The sequence below is a fragment of the Lepus europaeus genome, chromosome 3 (genome assembly GCF_033115175.1).
Source record: "Lepus europaeus isolate LE1 chromosome 3, mLepTim1.pri, whole genome shotgun sequence".
In the NCBI taxonomy this organism is placed as follows: domain Eukaryota; kingdom Metazoa; phylum Chordata; class Mammalia; order Lagomorpha; family Leporidae; genus Lepus; species Lepus europaeus.
In genome coordinates this window covers 46,663,575-46,678,594 of record NC_084829.1, presented here as the reverse complement: position 1 = coordinate 46,678,594, position 15,020 = coordinate 46,663,575, and the positions used below count along the sequence as shown (strand labels likewise).

The following is a 15,020-nucleotide window of genomic DNA, read 5'->3' as shown; positions in this document are numbered from 1 at the left end:
GTTATCACAAAAAAATCTACAGAGGGTTATCAAAACTCTTTTTGGGTGGTAAATAGAATCCTTGAAAATGAAATGGTAAAAGGCCGGCACTGTGACACAGCGGGTTAACGCCTTGGACTGAAGTGCCGGCATCCCATGTGGGCGCCAGTTCGAGACCCAGCTGCTCCACTTCCTATTCAGCTCTCTGCTATGGCCTGGAAAGGCAGTAGAGGATGGCCCAAGTCCTTGGGACCCTGAACCCACTTGGGAGACCTGGAGGAAGCTCCTGGTTCCTGGCTTCGGATCAGCGCAGCTCTGGCTGTTGCAGCCAATTGGGGAGTGAACCATTGTATGGAAGACATCTCTCTGCCTATCCTCTCTCTGTGTAACTCTGACTTTCAAATAAATAAATAAATCTTTAAAAATAAATAAATAAAATTGTAAAACTGGTTGTGGATATAAACATTATGTGCATACCTTAAATGCACGAAACAAATATGACTACAAAATACAAATACATGCACGTGTGTGTGGCTGAATAAAGCTATATAACTTCCTCGTTTTCTCTTTCCTTTGCCCCATGCAAGCAGAATTTTGATTGCAATGCCTCAGCAAATTCACAAGGCAATGCAGAAAATAGAAGTGAATTGCAAGTCACTGTGACTTTTTTAAAAGATTCATTTTATTTATTTGAAAGGCAGAGCTACAGAGAGAGAGAGAGACAGAGAGAGAGAGAGAGATTGTCCATGTACTAGTTCACTCCCCAAATAGCCACAACAGGCAGGACTGGGCCAGGCAGAGGCCAGAAGCCTCATCTGGGTCTCCCATGTGGATGGCAAGTGCCTAAGCACTTGGGCCATCTTCCAGTGCTTTCCTAGGCACATTAGCAGAGAGCTGAATTGGAAGTAGAACTCATATGGGATGCTGGCATCCCAACCAACGCTTAACCTACTACGCCAAAATGCTGGCCCCAAGTCACCCTGACTTTGTAGGCATAGCTAGAGTACCTTGTAGAAAAGCAGTGAGAACAGAGTTTGTTACCCTAGTCTAAAAAAGACATCCCCTCTTCCTGAAGGAAAAGAGCAGCATTTAGAAACTTTGGAGGGTTCAGAAAGCACAGGAAACACAGTCTTTAAACCCATTTTTCTAAAAGAACCAGGGGAGGTGGCAAATACAGAGAGGCAGCACTGCACACAGCCTTGGAAAGTATTTCCACATCTCAAGTTTGATATCAAAGCAGCAGAAGCCTAAGGGTCCTGGAAGGGCAGAAATAACAGACTGACTACTAATCTGTGCATATCAGTGTCCAAAGATCAAATGGCTTCCCTCTCACTGAGCACACACATGCTTTGGCATTGCATGACAAGGATGAGGAGGGGAGGAAAGATATTCCAGAAGAACTATGTTTTACTTTGTGTTCACTTTTTTTCTCCCATTAACTCAACCAAGATTGGGATCTAAGTTAAAAATTAAGCCACGTTATATAAAATTAAATCATATTCCTGGCATATGTGATTTTGTGCATTCTCTCAAGGAGTTTATAATTCTTGGCAGCCTACCAGGTGATAGTATCATGTTTTTCTGGCCTTATTTCATTGAGTAAACTATTGATTTGGAGACTTCACAGTGCAGATGTCATAAGATCATATCAAGATCATTAAAGAAATAGTCCTTGGAATAGTCTTTAAAGTTGTGGAAACAACACAGATAACAACAAGAGCATTCCTTAAACCTACTGGAGGATTTTAATATCTAGTTTTAATTAAGTCATCAATAATATGGAGAAATATACATAAGACAGCCAAGTTGTCACAAAAGCGTAAGAAAAACACAATTTGTATGAAAATCAAGCTATGTAGAAGTCTATGTTGCCTTTGTTGTCTTCAAGCTAAATGCTGGGAGTTTGGAGCACAGTTATATTTGAAATCACATCCCTTATTTTTTGTCTAAAGCTAAAAGTTGTAAAGAAGGAAGGAGGTAATTCTGTAACTATTTGGACCTCTCCCAACATCATTGGGCAGGTGTAAAAGTGGAAACAAAGCTCTCTGAAAGTTTCCCACTTTTTTCTGAAGTCAACCCTGAGGGCCCTCTCTATGAATGCAGGAGCCACCCTTGACTTTGCGAGCCATCTATACGTGTGTTCTGCTCCACTTAAGACACTGGAAGATCCTCAAGGGATAGGAGTGTATCTCCTATTTCATTATGTACCTAGTTCCTGGCAGGTAAGTTTTACCTAGTACTGTTTTGCACAATTCATTACTTGTGAAAACTACCGTTTTTTTTTTTTTCAGCATTGGAACAAATAATTTGAGAAGAGTTAACTTCAGACTCCAAAAATTGCACATACTGAAGGATGGCATTGGAAGGCTAACTATAATTAGCTTAATAATCTTCTAAGAGGACTTTTGATACTGGTAATGGTGGAGGAGCTTGAATGTAACTAATTCTCCTACAAACAGTAATTGTGAAGTTTGGAAAACATTAATAACAGAGGATCAGGTGCTTAGTAAAGCATTTAAGACATCTGCATCCCACACTGGAGTGCCTTAATTTTATGCCCAGCTTTGGCTCTTGGCTCCAGCTTTCTGACATATAAGACCCTGGTAGTCAATGCTAATGGTTCAAAGAGTTGGTTTCCTGCCTCCTGGATTGTGTAGCTGGCTTCCAGCTTTGGCATGACCAAGTCCTAGCTGTTATGGACATTTAGGGAATGAACCAGCATATGGGAATCTCTTTCTGTTTCTCTCTGTATGTGCACATGCATACACTTACACACACTCAGACATGCACACAAACCCCCAAAACTCTGCTTTGTAAATAAATAAATGTTTTTTAGATTATTAACTACTGAAACTCACTGAATAATCTGCAAAATGAAAAACAAGAAAGAACTGAAGGAAATTTTGTCAGTTAATAAAGGAAAAGTTCTTGGTTACGATTCAAATGTATACAATTTTTTCCACAAAGATATCCCTCAGTTCTTTCAGCGCAAGGAAGAGAGAACTCAACTATAAACCTGCAAATATATTTTACTGAAATATACAAGGAAGAGTTTGGGGCTGAGTTCCAATGTGAGAGGCTAAACATCAAGGGAAGAAATATTGGAAAGGAAAAAGTCATGGTTAAGGAGGACAATAGTTACAAAATCTGGGTGTAAGCTACCTTTCAATCCTTGTCTGATGGGCAAAATTGCACAAGTACAAGAAGGTCCTAAGGAGCTAAGTAGGCTGCTCAAGCGGAACAGAAACTTCTGCATACCACGGTGTAGAGAAAATTTACGATTTGAGCCATGAAGTATTGGAAGGTCTTGGAAAACACATAGGCATCCATTAAAAACCCAGAGAGGCCACAGCCTTAAAAGTAAAGATTTCAGACCTAACAGTGTGCTTTAAGCTAAGGACAAAGCCAAAACAAAGCCTTTACAACTCCCAGATGATTAGCCAATGATTTAACTACTCTAGTAAAAATGAACACTATACAGAGAAAAATGAGAAAACATTGTAATTCACAATGCCTAATCTAACCAAAATTACTGGACCTGTGAAGAATCAGAAAAATGTGACCTACAAGGTAAATTCAGTAAATAGAAATATGATTCAGCTGTTTGAATTGTCAGAAAAAGAACTTAAAGCAATAGTATTTATTTGTTCAATGATTTAAAAAAAGAAATGATCATGCAAAGAATATCAGCAGAGAAATGGAAATTAAATAAAAGAACCAGATATAAATTATATTGGGTTATAGCCAAAATGAAACATTCACTGGATAATAGACTGTACATAGTAAGAGAGAGAAATATTAAGAAAAATGAATAGAGCCTTAATGAGCAATGAAAAGAATATCAAACAATCCAATAGATGTACAACTAGAGTACATGAAGTACAGGAGAGACACAGAAAAGTATTTGAGTAAATAGTGGCCCAAGATAAGTTACCACCTTACAGATGCAAGAAGCTTGGTGAACTCAGCAGGATAAACATCAAGAAAATCAATTACAAACATATTATGATCAAACTGTGACAAAAACAAAAACTAGAGAATAGAGAATTTTGAAATCTGCTACAGAAAACAAGACACATTACATACAGGGGAATAAAAATATGAGAGAAAGTTGATTCCTCATGAGAAGCACTGGAGACCAGAGATAGTATATTGAGGGCAAAATATCTATCTGACAAAAGACTAACATGCAAAATACACAGAGAATTCCTACAGTTCAGTGATAGATAAATCATCCATTTTTTAATGAGTAAATTATTTGAGCAGATATATCACAAAAGAAGATATATAAACCAATAAGTGATTGAAAAGAGGTCAACATTATTACTCATTATGGAAATATATATTAATAAATTAATAAAATTGACATGCCATAATAATAATTAGTAAAATAGTACCACATTCTCACCAGCATGGCTAAAATGAAAAAGAATGACAATTCTAAATATTGTCATGGATAAGGAATAACTGAAACTCAATGTACATAACAGGCGGGTAAATAATAATTTGCAGTATATGGATACCAAAAACTATTGCTAAGAAATAAAAAGAAAATAAAAGAATTAACTATAGTTCCACAACAATATGCAAGAACTTCAAAAACATGAGAAGGCACACACAGAAGAGTGCATGCCATCAGACTCCATTTACCTGTGAATCAGGTAAAACTGATCTACAGGAGGAAAATAGAATGGTGGTTGTCTCTTGGGGATTGGACATTGCTCAGAACAGGCCCCAAGAATCTTCCCCGAATGATGGGAATGTGGGTTACATAGGTTTATGCATTTGTCAAAAGCTTTGTCCATTGATTTATGTACATCACAAAAGTTTACTTTAATAAAGGAATTCTGTACAGATATTGAATTGTAGTTGTTAGTTTGCTTTTACGGTGGTGTGGGAATGTCCATCTCAACTTTTTCTTAATGCTAACGATGACGCTCACGTGGCTGTACTTGGGAAGTCCTGCTGAATCCTTACTGCTATTATCTTCTTCCAGACCACCTGTCTCAAGTCCTGCTGTCTATTAATTTCTTACCTGTTTGTAGCTAGAGAGATCTTGCCACTCAAGTTGTATCTGTTTGAGACTAACAACACCAGTATCACCTTGGGGTCGGGGGGTTGTTAGACATCCAGAATCTCTGGCCCCAATCCTGACCCAAATACTGCAACGTAATGATATCTCCTTAGAGTGCGAGCAGCTAGCAGCCCAGCAAAATTCAGCAGCCTTATCCAGGCTTCCCCTCTCCTGTTGGATCTTCCCCATCTACCCATCTATGTAGGATGGGCATCAAAAAGCATTGAATTATCACGGTGCTGAGACATCAGCCAGCTGCTTGAGGGCCAGTCAGTTCCTATACGTGGCTTCTATATTTATTTGTTTTCACTCGTTGTTATTTCTAATAGGTAAAATGGAACTTATTCAGATATTTATCTTAGGAGAGAAAAAAGAGTCAAAATTATTAATACTGATGAAAAATATGAAAATGTGAAATATAGACTTCTCTTCTTAAGTACAGAATGTTTCTCATCACAAAAAAAGGGAAGAAATCAAATGCTGAAAACAGTATTCTCCTATTACATTTAGATTCACCTAAACCAAGTATTAAAGTGCAGGTTTTTGGTTGCTATGATGCCAAATTATATTTCATAGGATTTTTTTCATGTTGCTCTTGGTTTTGTTAGCATTTTAATGGGGATGCATTTTAAAAATTTGTTTGATTCTCTGGTTCTCAACCTGTTTAAATCTGCCCTGGTTTTGATGCAATGTCTGTCATTCTTCCCATGAGATAAAGAACTAGCAAGGCTTGGACCCCAGTCTGAAACTGATCAACAGGTGGAGGGGAGGAGAGAGAAGATACTGGAGAAATTTCTAATTAAGAACAGGAAATATTACCCAGGTTATCAGCCAGGATGTAAGGAATGGGGAACTGCCACCTGGTGGTTGGGTCTCTCAGGCCATTTCTGGATTTCTGTGAAAACAAAAGCAAACATGACTGGGAAGCCTGGTCCTCAGGATCACCTTGACCTCCACTTCACTGGACTCACACCCCCACCCCACAAACTGTCACACAATGTCCATTCACAATTGCTTAGCATTTGCCTTTAAGTTATAAAAACAACAGAATTTCCTCTAGAGAGCATGTTTAAAATCAGATAAAATTTTAACAACAAAATAAAGAGCTGGAAATTCCCTAAAATGGAGATAGTCTTTATAAACACATTGGTGGATTTAATAATTATAGTCTTGTTGGTGCTGCTTTGCTTGTTTTTTCCTCTAGTTTTTGTCACTACCAACAGCAATGGAAGTTCTGTGGCCACAGATTACACATTAGAATTCTGTCATCTCCCCCATGGTGCCTAGTCCAAAGCTGGTCACAGAGCAGAGGTTCGCAGTTCAGTGGTGCAGCCAGTCCCAAGTCACATTCATGTGTCATTGGGAGTTACTCACCGGCAGGACAATGTCCCCTTGAAACAGGTCCAAGCCTGCAGCTAAGTGTGGAAAAAAAAAAAAAATTGAATCAACATTATTGAAGACTTCTCTCATAATAAAATTAATCTTTAATTTCATTAAGTTTTAATTTAATTTAATTAATCACAGAAATTTGATAGAATTAATCTAATCCTTGTTTTGTCTCTGAACTACCATCCTGTTAATACATATCCTGTAAGGCGGGGCTCAAGTACTTGGGTCCCTGCCACCCACAGGGAGACCTGGATTGAGTCGTGGACTCCTGGCTTCAGCTAGCCCAACCCTGACTGCTGCAGGCTTTGGGGGATGAATTGGCAGATAAAAGAGCTCTGTCTGTATCTCTTTTTGTCTATCTACATTTCAAATAATAAATAAAAATTATATTAAACAATCTTTAATGATCAACCTTTATGTGATGAAACTCCTTTTGAAGTAATGCAAAAATCTCCTCTAATTGAGCAAATGTGAATGGCTAATAAAGATCACAAATTGTTACATACTCTGTTTTCAGTTTCAGAATAAGAAACCTTGTAAGAATCATAGAAGTAAGATATGAACTATAAGATATCCTACTGATCATTGGATATAAACCTCTCATACTTCAAAGGAAGAAATAGAGTCCAAAACAGAGAGTGACATATCAGGTGGTCAGTGGTCAAGAGAGCACTATGATTCCTGACTTTCTATACAGTGCCCTTTCTGAGGTTCTGCCATCCTGCTCCTCTCACTCAGTACATTGGTTGAAAAAGCAATGATACCTGCTAAAATCAAGATCAAGTACCACTGCCACGTACTGCTTAATCCTGCCTCTTAATACTTCCGAAAATGAGGTTCTTAAAAGGAAAGATCCTTGAGGGTAAGCTTCCCAAGCACTTGTAAGAACCTCACTTATTATCATATGACTAGCAGCATTCCCTGCAAAATGCAAACACCTTCCGACAGGATTTCTGACATCATACTTCCACTTGCTAATGTCTACCTAAGGCTGCATCCCTTCCTCGTGTCCACAGTTCCTAGATTTGTGTAACCTCCTTAATCCTGATCCATTCCTATGGTAACATTACAATTAAACATCAAACAGCAGAGACACTACTGCCCCACTGTCATAATGGCCTAGGCTTAAAATTGTCCTTTCAGTAGCACTTGGGACCAGTCTAGCCGTATACTCACCTAAGTTTGGCATAGGCAAAGGTGTGCATTTCCTGACACCTGGCCTAGATCAGTGTGGGATATGGGGAGAGGAGGCAGGGGAACACTTCCAGAGTGATGGGAACAAATCCACACAGACTTGGCCCCAGTGGTTTGTCAGCATGGATGGGTTCATGCAGGGAGGAGAGCATTTTCCAAACAAGTACATATCCAAGGAAAACAAGCCTCAATCTGTTCACTACCCAAGTTTTTCGTGGAGCACATGCTGATTAAGTACATAATGTGTTTTGGGCATTTTTTTTTGTCTTGATGCTGGGAATATAGCAGTGAATAAAACAAAGCTCTTAGGCATTGCCATGCTTGATTTGGGGAATGGGGAGACATGTAAATACATAAATAAATATAGAGTATGGCAGATGGTGAAATGTGCAGTAGAAAAAGGAACATAAGAGACAACTCTTTGGCCTAGCTGCTAAGACTCTGAGTGAGAGTGCATGAATTCAATACCTGGCTCTGGTTCCTGACTCCAGTTTCCTGCTAATGCAGACCCCTCATAGAAGGGGGAATAAAGAAGACTGTTGGAGAGAGGTGACGGTAGATAGAAAGGTCTGGAGGCAGCACAGCCCTGATGACTTAAAGCAGTGGTCCTCAAACTTCAGCACCAGAATCCTGGAGAGCTTATCAAACACAGGCTGCTGAGCCCCAGCCCCAGGGTTTTGGATTCAGTTTGTCTAGGGCAGGGCCTAAGAATGCTCATTGCTAACAAGTTTCCTGGGATGCTCATGCTGCTGGTTGGTGGCCCACATACTGAAAACCACATGTTCACAGGAGAATAGCTATGCAGTCAGGGTAGCTGGGGAGCTCAAGTAAGAAAGGGGGAGAACAGAAATAAATGAGGTGAAAAAGGCAGCCAGGGTCTGATGTCCTCATAGAATAGCGTCCATAGGAATCACCTGGGGTCTGTCAAAGTGGAGCTGCTGATCCTGTAGGTCTGGGGTGGGACCCCAAAGCCTGCATTTCCAGCAAATCTCATTAGTAAGCAGGCAACGTTGGCCTATGGACCACAATTTGGGAATCAAGGCTCTCAGGCCTATAAATGGTTTTGGAGGAGGAGTTGTTAGAAGGTTGGGTGAGAAAAGTGAATGCTTGCCTAAGAAGAGCTCTGTCCACGTTGGGAAGAACAGTCTATCGGGGATGGAAGCGAAAGGAAAGAGAAGTTATGAGGCCACAGATGAGCCCATGAGGTGGCTTGCATTAGCAGTGCTGAAAATTTCCACATGTCAGGTGCCATTGTTAGGGTAGTGATGTAGTGATGTAGTTGGAAGATAGATCTAGTAGCATTAGCTAGTAGCTTGTGTGTAAGATGTGAGGAAAGGCTAAGAGTTAGGGGCAGCTCTGGGGTCTGAACCTAGAATCTAGAGGAAGGGAGTTGCATTTACTGGAAGGAAAAAGAGGAGAGGATCAGGTCTTGAGACAGAGGATAAGAAAGGTTAGATCAGCCTGTGAGGCATGGAGAGGAAGGAGCAAAAGGCAACAGCTTTCTTTTTGTGATTTTTCCCAGCCAATTTTCCCAGATGTTAGAACTGGCTACTATTGCCCCAATCAGTCCTGGTGGCTTGGCTGAAATGGTTTCATATGTAGGAAATATTTGTCTTCACTGGGGTCCAAGTTCAGAGGTTGGGGGGCAAAGCCTAAGAAATGGCTCAGAGTTAAATGAACGAGTGTTTACTAGGTAACTAAGGATGAGATTAGGAAAACTCCAATTCCAGTCATATTTTATAATGCAACAGTTCCTCTGAACTGTATGTACCTTGACTGACTCTAAAGAGAGCTCTTTGAGTGGATGACTCTGAAGTCTTGGGACCCATTCACCCATACACCCATTTACCTTACCAAATCGCTTTTGCTCTGCCCAAGCTGACATTCTCAAGCTATTTCCATCAAATATAAACTAGCTGCCTTCTCTGTAAATGACTCAAGACCAGAAGCATTTAACCCTTAGGTAAGGATTTCCTAGTTTTAGTCTTCAAATAACACTGGGTTGTTGAAGCGTGAGTCCAGAGACCTGCAGGTGAGCCTCATCACTGCTGCCTGATCTCAGTGAGTCACCCTCGCCACAGGAGCCTGCTGTCCCCTCCTGCAAAATGAAACCAGTGCCCACCCCACTACAAGGCTGGGCAAATAAATGAACTGGATAGGAAAAGCTTTTGCAAGCGATAAGGTGTTCATGATCCTTAGTACTTCAGCTTGCACCTACCCTAACAATGGCACCTGACATGTGGGGGTTTCTCTCTCCTCTCAGTAATGGATGAGAGCATTGGATTTCCTTGAGAAATAGATTTGTGAGCAAGATATTTAAATGAAAACACCTTTACACTCTTTTTAAGTCCAAGCAAACAGCTGGCAGTGAACATGATGGCCCAGTGGAGGCAATTGGTTTTTTATTTTACCCCATTAAGTATAACCATGGGTTTACTCCCTATATTTTCTGGAGCAAGCAGAATTCTCATACAGTTTTCTGTCTTTTTAAAACAGAAACTGGAAAAATGAAATTATTATGAACAGAAAACACATTATGTATCTCTAGGTTCAATTGAAGACTCACAAGTTCTCCTATAAAATGTGGCCTAAACTTCTTCTTTTTATTTCCATAGTATTAATAGGTTTTTAGGAAACTGTAAATCTTAATGAGGCACCAATAAATATTTCTCCCCCAAAGTAACACTTCATAGTATTATGAAGGTTTTAACAATTCTACCACTGAGCTTTAAATTTTTTCCATACATTAATAATATAAAAATTGAACTCACCTACATTGATTTCTGGAATATCCTTCTGTTCACCTAAATCTCCATCTTTTACTGTTAAAAGAGGCAAAATAAGTGTTACTAGTCTTGCTGGGAAAAAGAGAGAAAATTCAGTTACACTATGCATTTGCAAATTTATTCTTACCATTTCTTTCAGAAAGATGCTTAATCTGAAAGGAAATAAATACATTGAAAATGGATAACAAGCACTAGAATTAAATTTCTAAATATCCAGAAAAGTGGAACTCTACTTACCGATACAGCTGCTATGTGGGCAAAAAACAAGGTAAAAGAGAGAATGCAAGCAGTTCTAGTACAAACCATTGTTGCAAGTGAACTGATCTTAGAAAAGACACCTCATCATAAAACCCTTTTGGACTTTGCCTTGACTGTCATATTAGTAACTTTGACCCTTCCCTATGGACTGCAATGTTGCATAGTCAAAGAGGATGGCATTAATGCATCTGAGGACAGATCCCAAGTCTACCCTAAAAGCTCAAGCTTGAGAGACTGGGAAAATTGAAAAATTAACACTGAAAGGAGCACATGAGAACCAGTAACATTCCTATATAGCAGTAACTGTTCCTATAATAGGTAAAACATCCCCTTCACAATGGAAATAATCAATAAAATGATTATAAAGTATTTAACACAAAAAATGAATTAGAATTTTAGGGAAATGTTATAAAATTATTGAAGGACACCAAAAATACTTTCTCTCTTTCTCTCTCTCTCTCCTTCTCTCTCTCTTCCCACATATGAAATATTTACAGATAACTCTGGTATTAGTCTATAAATTCAATGTCATCCTTTTGTAAAAATACTTACAGGATTTTCAGCATATTAGGGCAAACTGACAAACTGTTTCTGAAATTGACATGGAAGAATAAACTTCCAAGAACAGGTAAGAATTCTGAAAAGGATGAATAAAAAGAAATCCCTCATCAAGAATTTTTATAAATTCATGGAAACTAGAGTGTGATGTTGCCAAAAAGAATGTTCAATGAGTCTACAAACAGGAATGGAGAGTATCAAACAGATGCATGCATAAGTGTGACTTTTTATATGAGAGGAAACAAAAAAAGCCAATAGGGACATTTTGGTTTCTTTAATAATAATGATGGAAAACTAGCATTTCCATATGAGAATAATGTAAATTCTAACCCTGTACTATTCACCCACACACACCCACACACACACACACACACACAGAACTCTAGGTAGCTGGGTGGAAATGGTAAGTATAAAAATTTAAACTTTGAAAAGAAGGAGGCATCACAATACCAGATTTCAGGGCATACTACAGGGCAGTTGTAATCAAAACAGCATGGTGCTGGTACAGAAACAGATGGATAGACCAATGGAACAGAATAGAAACACCAGAAATCAATCCAAACATCTACAGCCAACTTATATTTGATCAAAGATCCAAAACCAATCCCTGGAGTAAGGACAATCTATTCAATAAATGGTGCTAGGAAAATTTGATTTCCATGTGCAGAAGCATGAAGCAAGACCCATACCTTTCACCTTACACAAAAATCCACTCAACATGGATTAAAGACCTAAATCTATGACCCGACACCATCAAATTATTAGAGAGCATTGGAGAAACCCTGCAAGATATAGGCACAGGCAAAGACTTCTTGGAAAAGACCCTGGAAGCACAGGCAGTCAAAGCCAAAATTAACATTTGGGATTGCATCAAATTGAGATATTTCTGTACTGCAAAAGAAACAGTCAGGAAAGTGAAGAGGGAACTGACAGAATGGGAAAAAATATTTGCAAACTATGCAACAGATAAAGGGTTAATAACCAGAATCTACAAAGAGATCAAGAAACTCCACAACATCAAGATGGACAACCCACCTAAGAGATGGGCCAAGGACCTCAATAGACATTTTTCAAAAGAGGAAATACAAATGGCCAACAGACACATGAAAAAGGAAACCTGGTGAAGTGAAATGGACACTATGAGAAACAATGACTTGATCAGCCCTTATCATCACTGTCGATGTACAACTTAATACTATATCCCTTTGAGTATTTTTGTTTAATACCATTGGTTGAGCTATGTAATTAACACACAATTATTCTTAGGTGTTTAAAGTTAACGAAAAGTGATCTCTGTTAAATATAAGAGTGGGAATAAGAGAGGGAGGGGATGTACAATTTGGGACATGCTTAAGCTGACTTGCCCCAAGTGGTGGGGTTAGAAATGTGCTAGGGGATTCCAATACAATCCCATCAAGGTGGAACGTACCAATGCCATCTCACTAGTCCATGTGATCAATTTCAGTTCACAATTGATCACACTGATAGGTCTAAGAGTCAAAGGGATCACACAAACAAGACTAGTGTCTGCTAATACTAATTGATAGAATAAAAAAGGGAGAGAATGATCCAACATGGGAAGCGGGATACACAGCAGACTCATAGAATGGCAGATGTCCTAAACAGCACTCTGGCCTCGGAATCAACCCTTAAGGCATTCGGATCTGGGTCAAGAGCCCATGAGAGTTTTAGGCATGGAAAGCCAAGACACTGGCAGAAAAAAAAATGACCTAAATGAAAAATCTCTGTGAGTGAGATCCCAGCGGAAAGAATGGGCCATCAAAGAAGGAGGTACCTTTCTCTGAAGGGAGGAGAGAACTTCCACTTTGACGATGGCCTTGTCGAAATAAGATCAAAGTCGGCAAGCTCAGAGGGCTTCCATGGCCTTGGCAACTCATGACTAGAGCCTGGGGAGATTGCTGACGCCTTGAACAAGAGTGCCAATTTGTTAAGTCAACAACAGGAGTCACTGTGCACTTACTCCCCATGTAGGATCTCTGTCCTTAATGTGTAGTTCAATGTGAATTAATGATATGACTAGTGCTCAAACAGTATTTGGCACTTTGTGTTCTGTGTGGGGGCAAACTGATGAAATCTTTACTTAATATATACTAAACTGATCTTCTGTATATAAAGATAATTGAAAATGAATCTTGATGTGAATAGAATGGGAGAGGGAGCAGGAGATGGGAGGGTTGCGGGTGGGAGGGAAGTTATGGGGGAGAAAAAGCCATTGTAACACATAAACTATACTTTGAAAATTTATATCTACTAAATAAAAGTTAAAAAAAAAGAAAAGAAAAAGCTTTGAGGTCTAGCAAGATTGCTTTAAGAAAAAGAAATGCGTAGGAATCATAAAGAAAAAGAATAATAAATTTGCCTATATCAAAATCTATATTTCTTTATGACAAAACACAACAGTATTAAAAGATAAGGAAATATATTTATATTGCATATAGTTACTTAAGTATCCAAGATAGATAAGGAATTTCTATAAATTAGCAAAAAAAAATAAGAATGATATAAAAGAGGGCAAAAATATGAATGAAAAATTCCCAAAAAAAGAAACTCAAATGTCCAATAAACATGTAGAAAAATTTCAGTCTTGCAAGTAATCAGAAAAATGCAAATTCAAACAACAATGAAATGACACTTCAAGTTCAGATTGACATAAGTGAAGAAAGCCAATGTGACAGGTGTAAATAAGAATGTAAGGAAATAGCAAAGCTCCGACATTGAAATGTGGTAGTTTATAGGCTAGAGACTCCACCTCTGGTTACATGCACTAAAGAAAATCACACATGTGCACACATTATCACATAATATATTAATTTCAGTTCTTTTTTGTAAGAGCAGGAAACTTGCAATAATAAATTATGGGGGCCGGCGCTGTGGCTCACTTGGTTAATCCTTCACCTGTGGCACCAGCTTCCCATATGGGCGCTGCTTCTAGTCCCGGTTGCTCCTCTTCCAGTCCAGCTCTCTGCTGTGGCCCGGGAGGGCAGTGGAGGATGGCCTAAGTGCTTGGACCCCTGCACCTGCATGGGAGACCAGGAGGAAGCACCTGGCTCCTGGCTTCGGAGCCAGCTGTAGCGGCCATTTGGGGAGTGAACCAACGGAAGGAAGACCTTTCTCTCTCTCTCTCTCTCTCACTCTGTCTCTCTCTCTCTCACTGTCTAACTCTATCTGACAAATAAAAAATAAAAAAGTGAATTATGGGGGCCAGCACTGTGACGTAATGGGTAAAACTGCTGCCTGCAGTGCCGGCATCCCATATGGGCATTGATTCGAGACGCAGCTGCTCACTTCCAATCCAGCTCTCCGCCATGGCCTGGGAAAGCAGTAGAAGTTGACCCATGCCCTTGGGCCCCTGCACCCACATGGGAGACCCGGAAGAGTCTCCTGGCCATTGTGGCCAACTGGGGAGTGAACCAGCAGATGGAAGTCTTCTCTCTCTCGCTCGCTCTCTCGCTCTCTCGCTCTCTCCGCCTCTCCTTCTCTCTGTGTGTAACTCTGACTTTCAAATAAATAAATAAATCTTTAAAAAAAAAAAACAGGGAGAGATTTGGTAAACATTAACTTAAGAGCAATTGATTGAAAGTACTAGAGAGGAAAACAAGAGATTTTTCCATAAAATTTATTTATTTGTGTATTCATTTATTTGAAAGGCAGGGGTGCAGGGAGGAGAGAAATCTTCCATCTGTTAGTTCACTCTCCAAATGTCTACAGTAACCTGGGATAGGCAGACCAAAGCCAGGAGGCCAGCACTCCGTCTTGTTCTC

General features: G+C 39.4%; 1 protein-coding gene across 1 annotated transcript in view; it reads right to left on the bottom strand.

Moving 5' to 3' along the window:
• Positions 1-14,648, bottom strand: part of MEP1A (meprin A subunit alpha) — a 35,063-nt gene extending 20,415 nt beyond the window's left edge. Inside the window, exons 1-6 of the mRNA XM_062187511.1 lie at positions 14,628-14,648; positions 10,660-10,746; positions 10,550-10,574; positions 10,408-10,458; positions 6,428-6,468; positions 5,873-5,948 (exon numbers count right to left, since the gene is read on the bottom strand). Of these exons, the coding sequence (XP_062043495.1) occupies positions 5,873-5,948; positions 6,428-6,468; positions 10,408-10,458; positions 10,550-10,574; positions 10,660-10,746; positions 14,628-14,648 (301 nt within the window). The remainder of the gene's footprint in view (positions 1-5,872; positions 5,949-6,427; positions 6,469-10,407; positions 10,459-10,549; positions 10,575-10,659; positions 10,747-14,627) is intronic.
• Between the last annotated feature and the right edge of the window lie 372 nt (positions 14,649-15,020).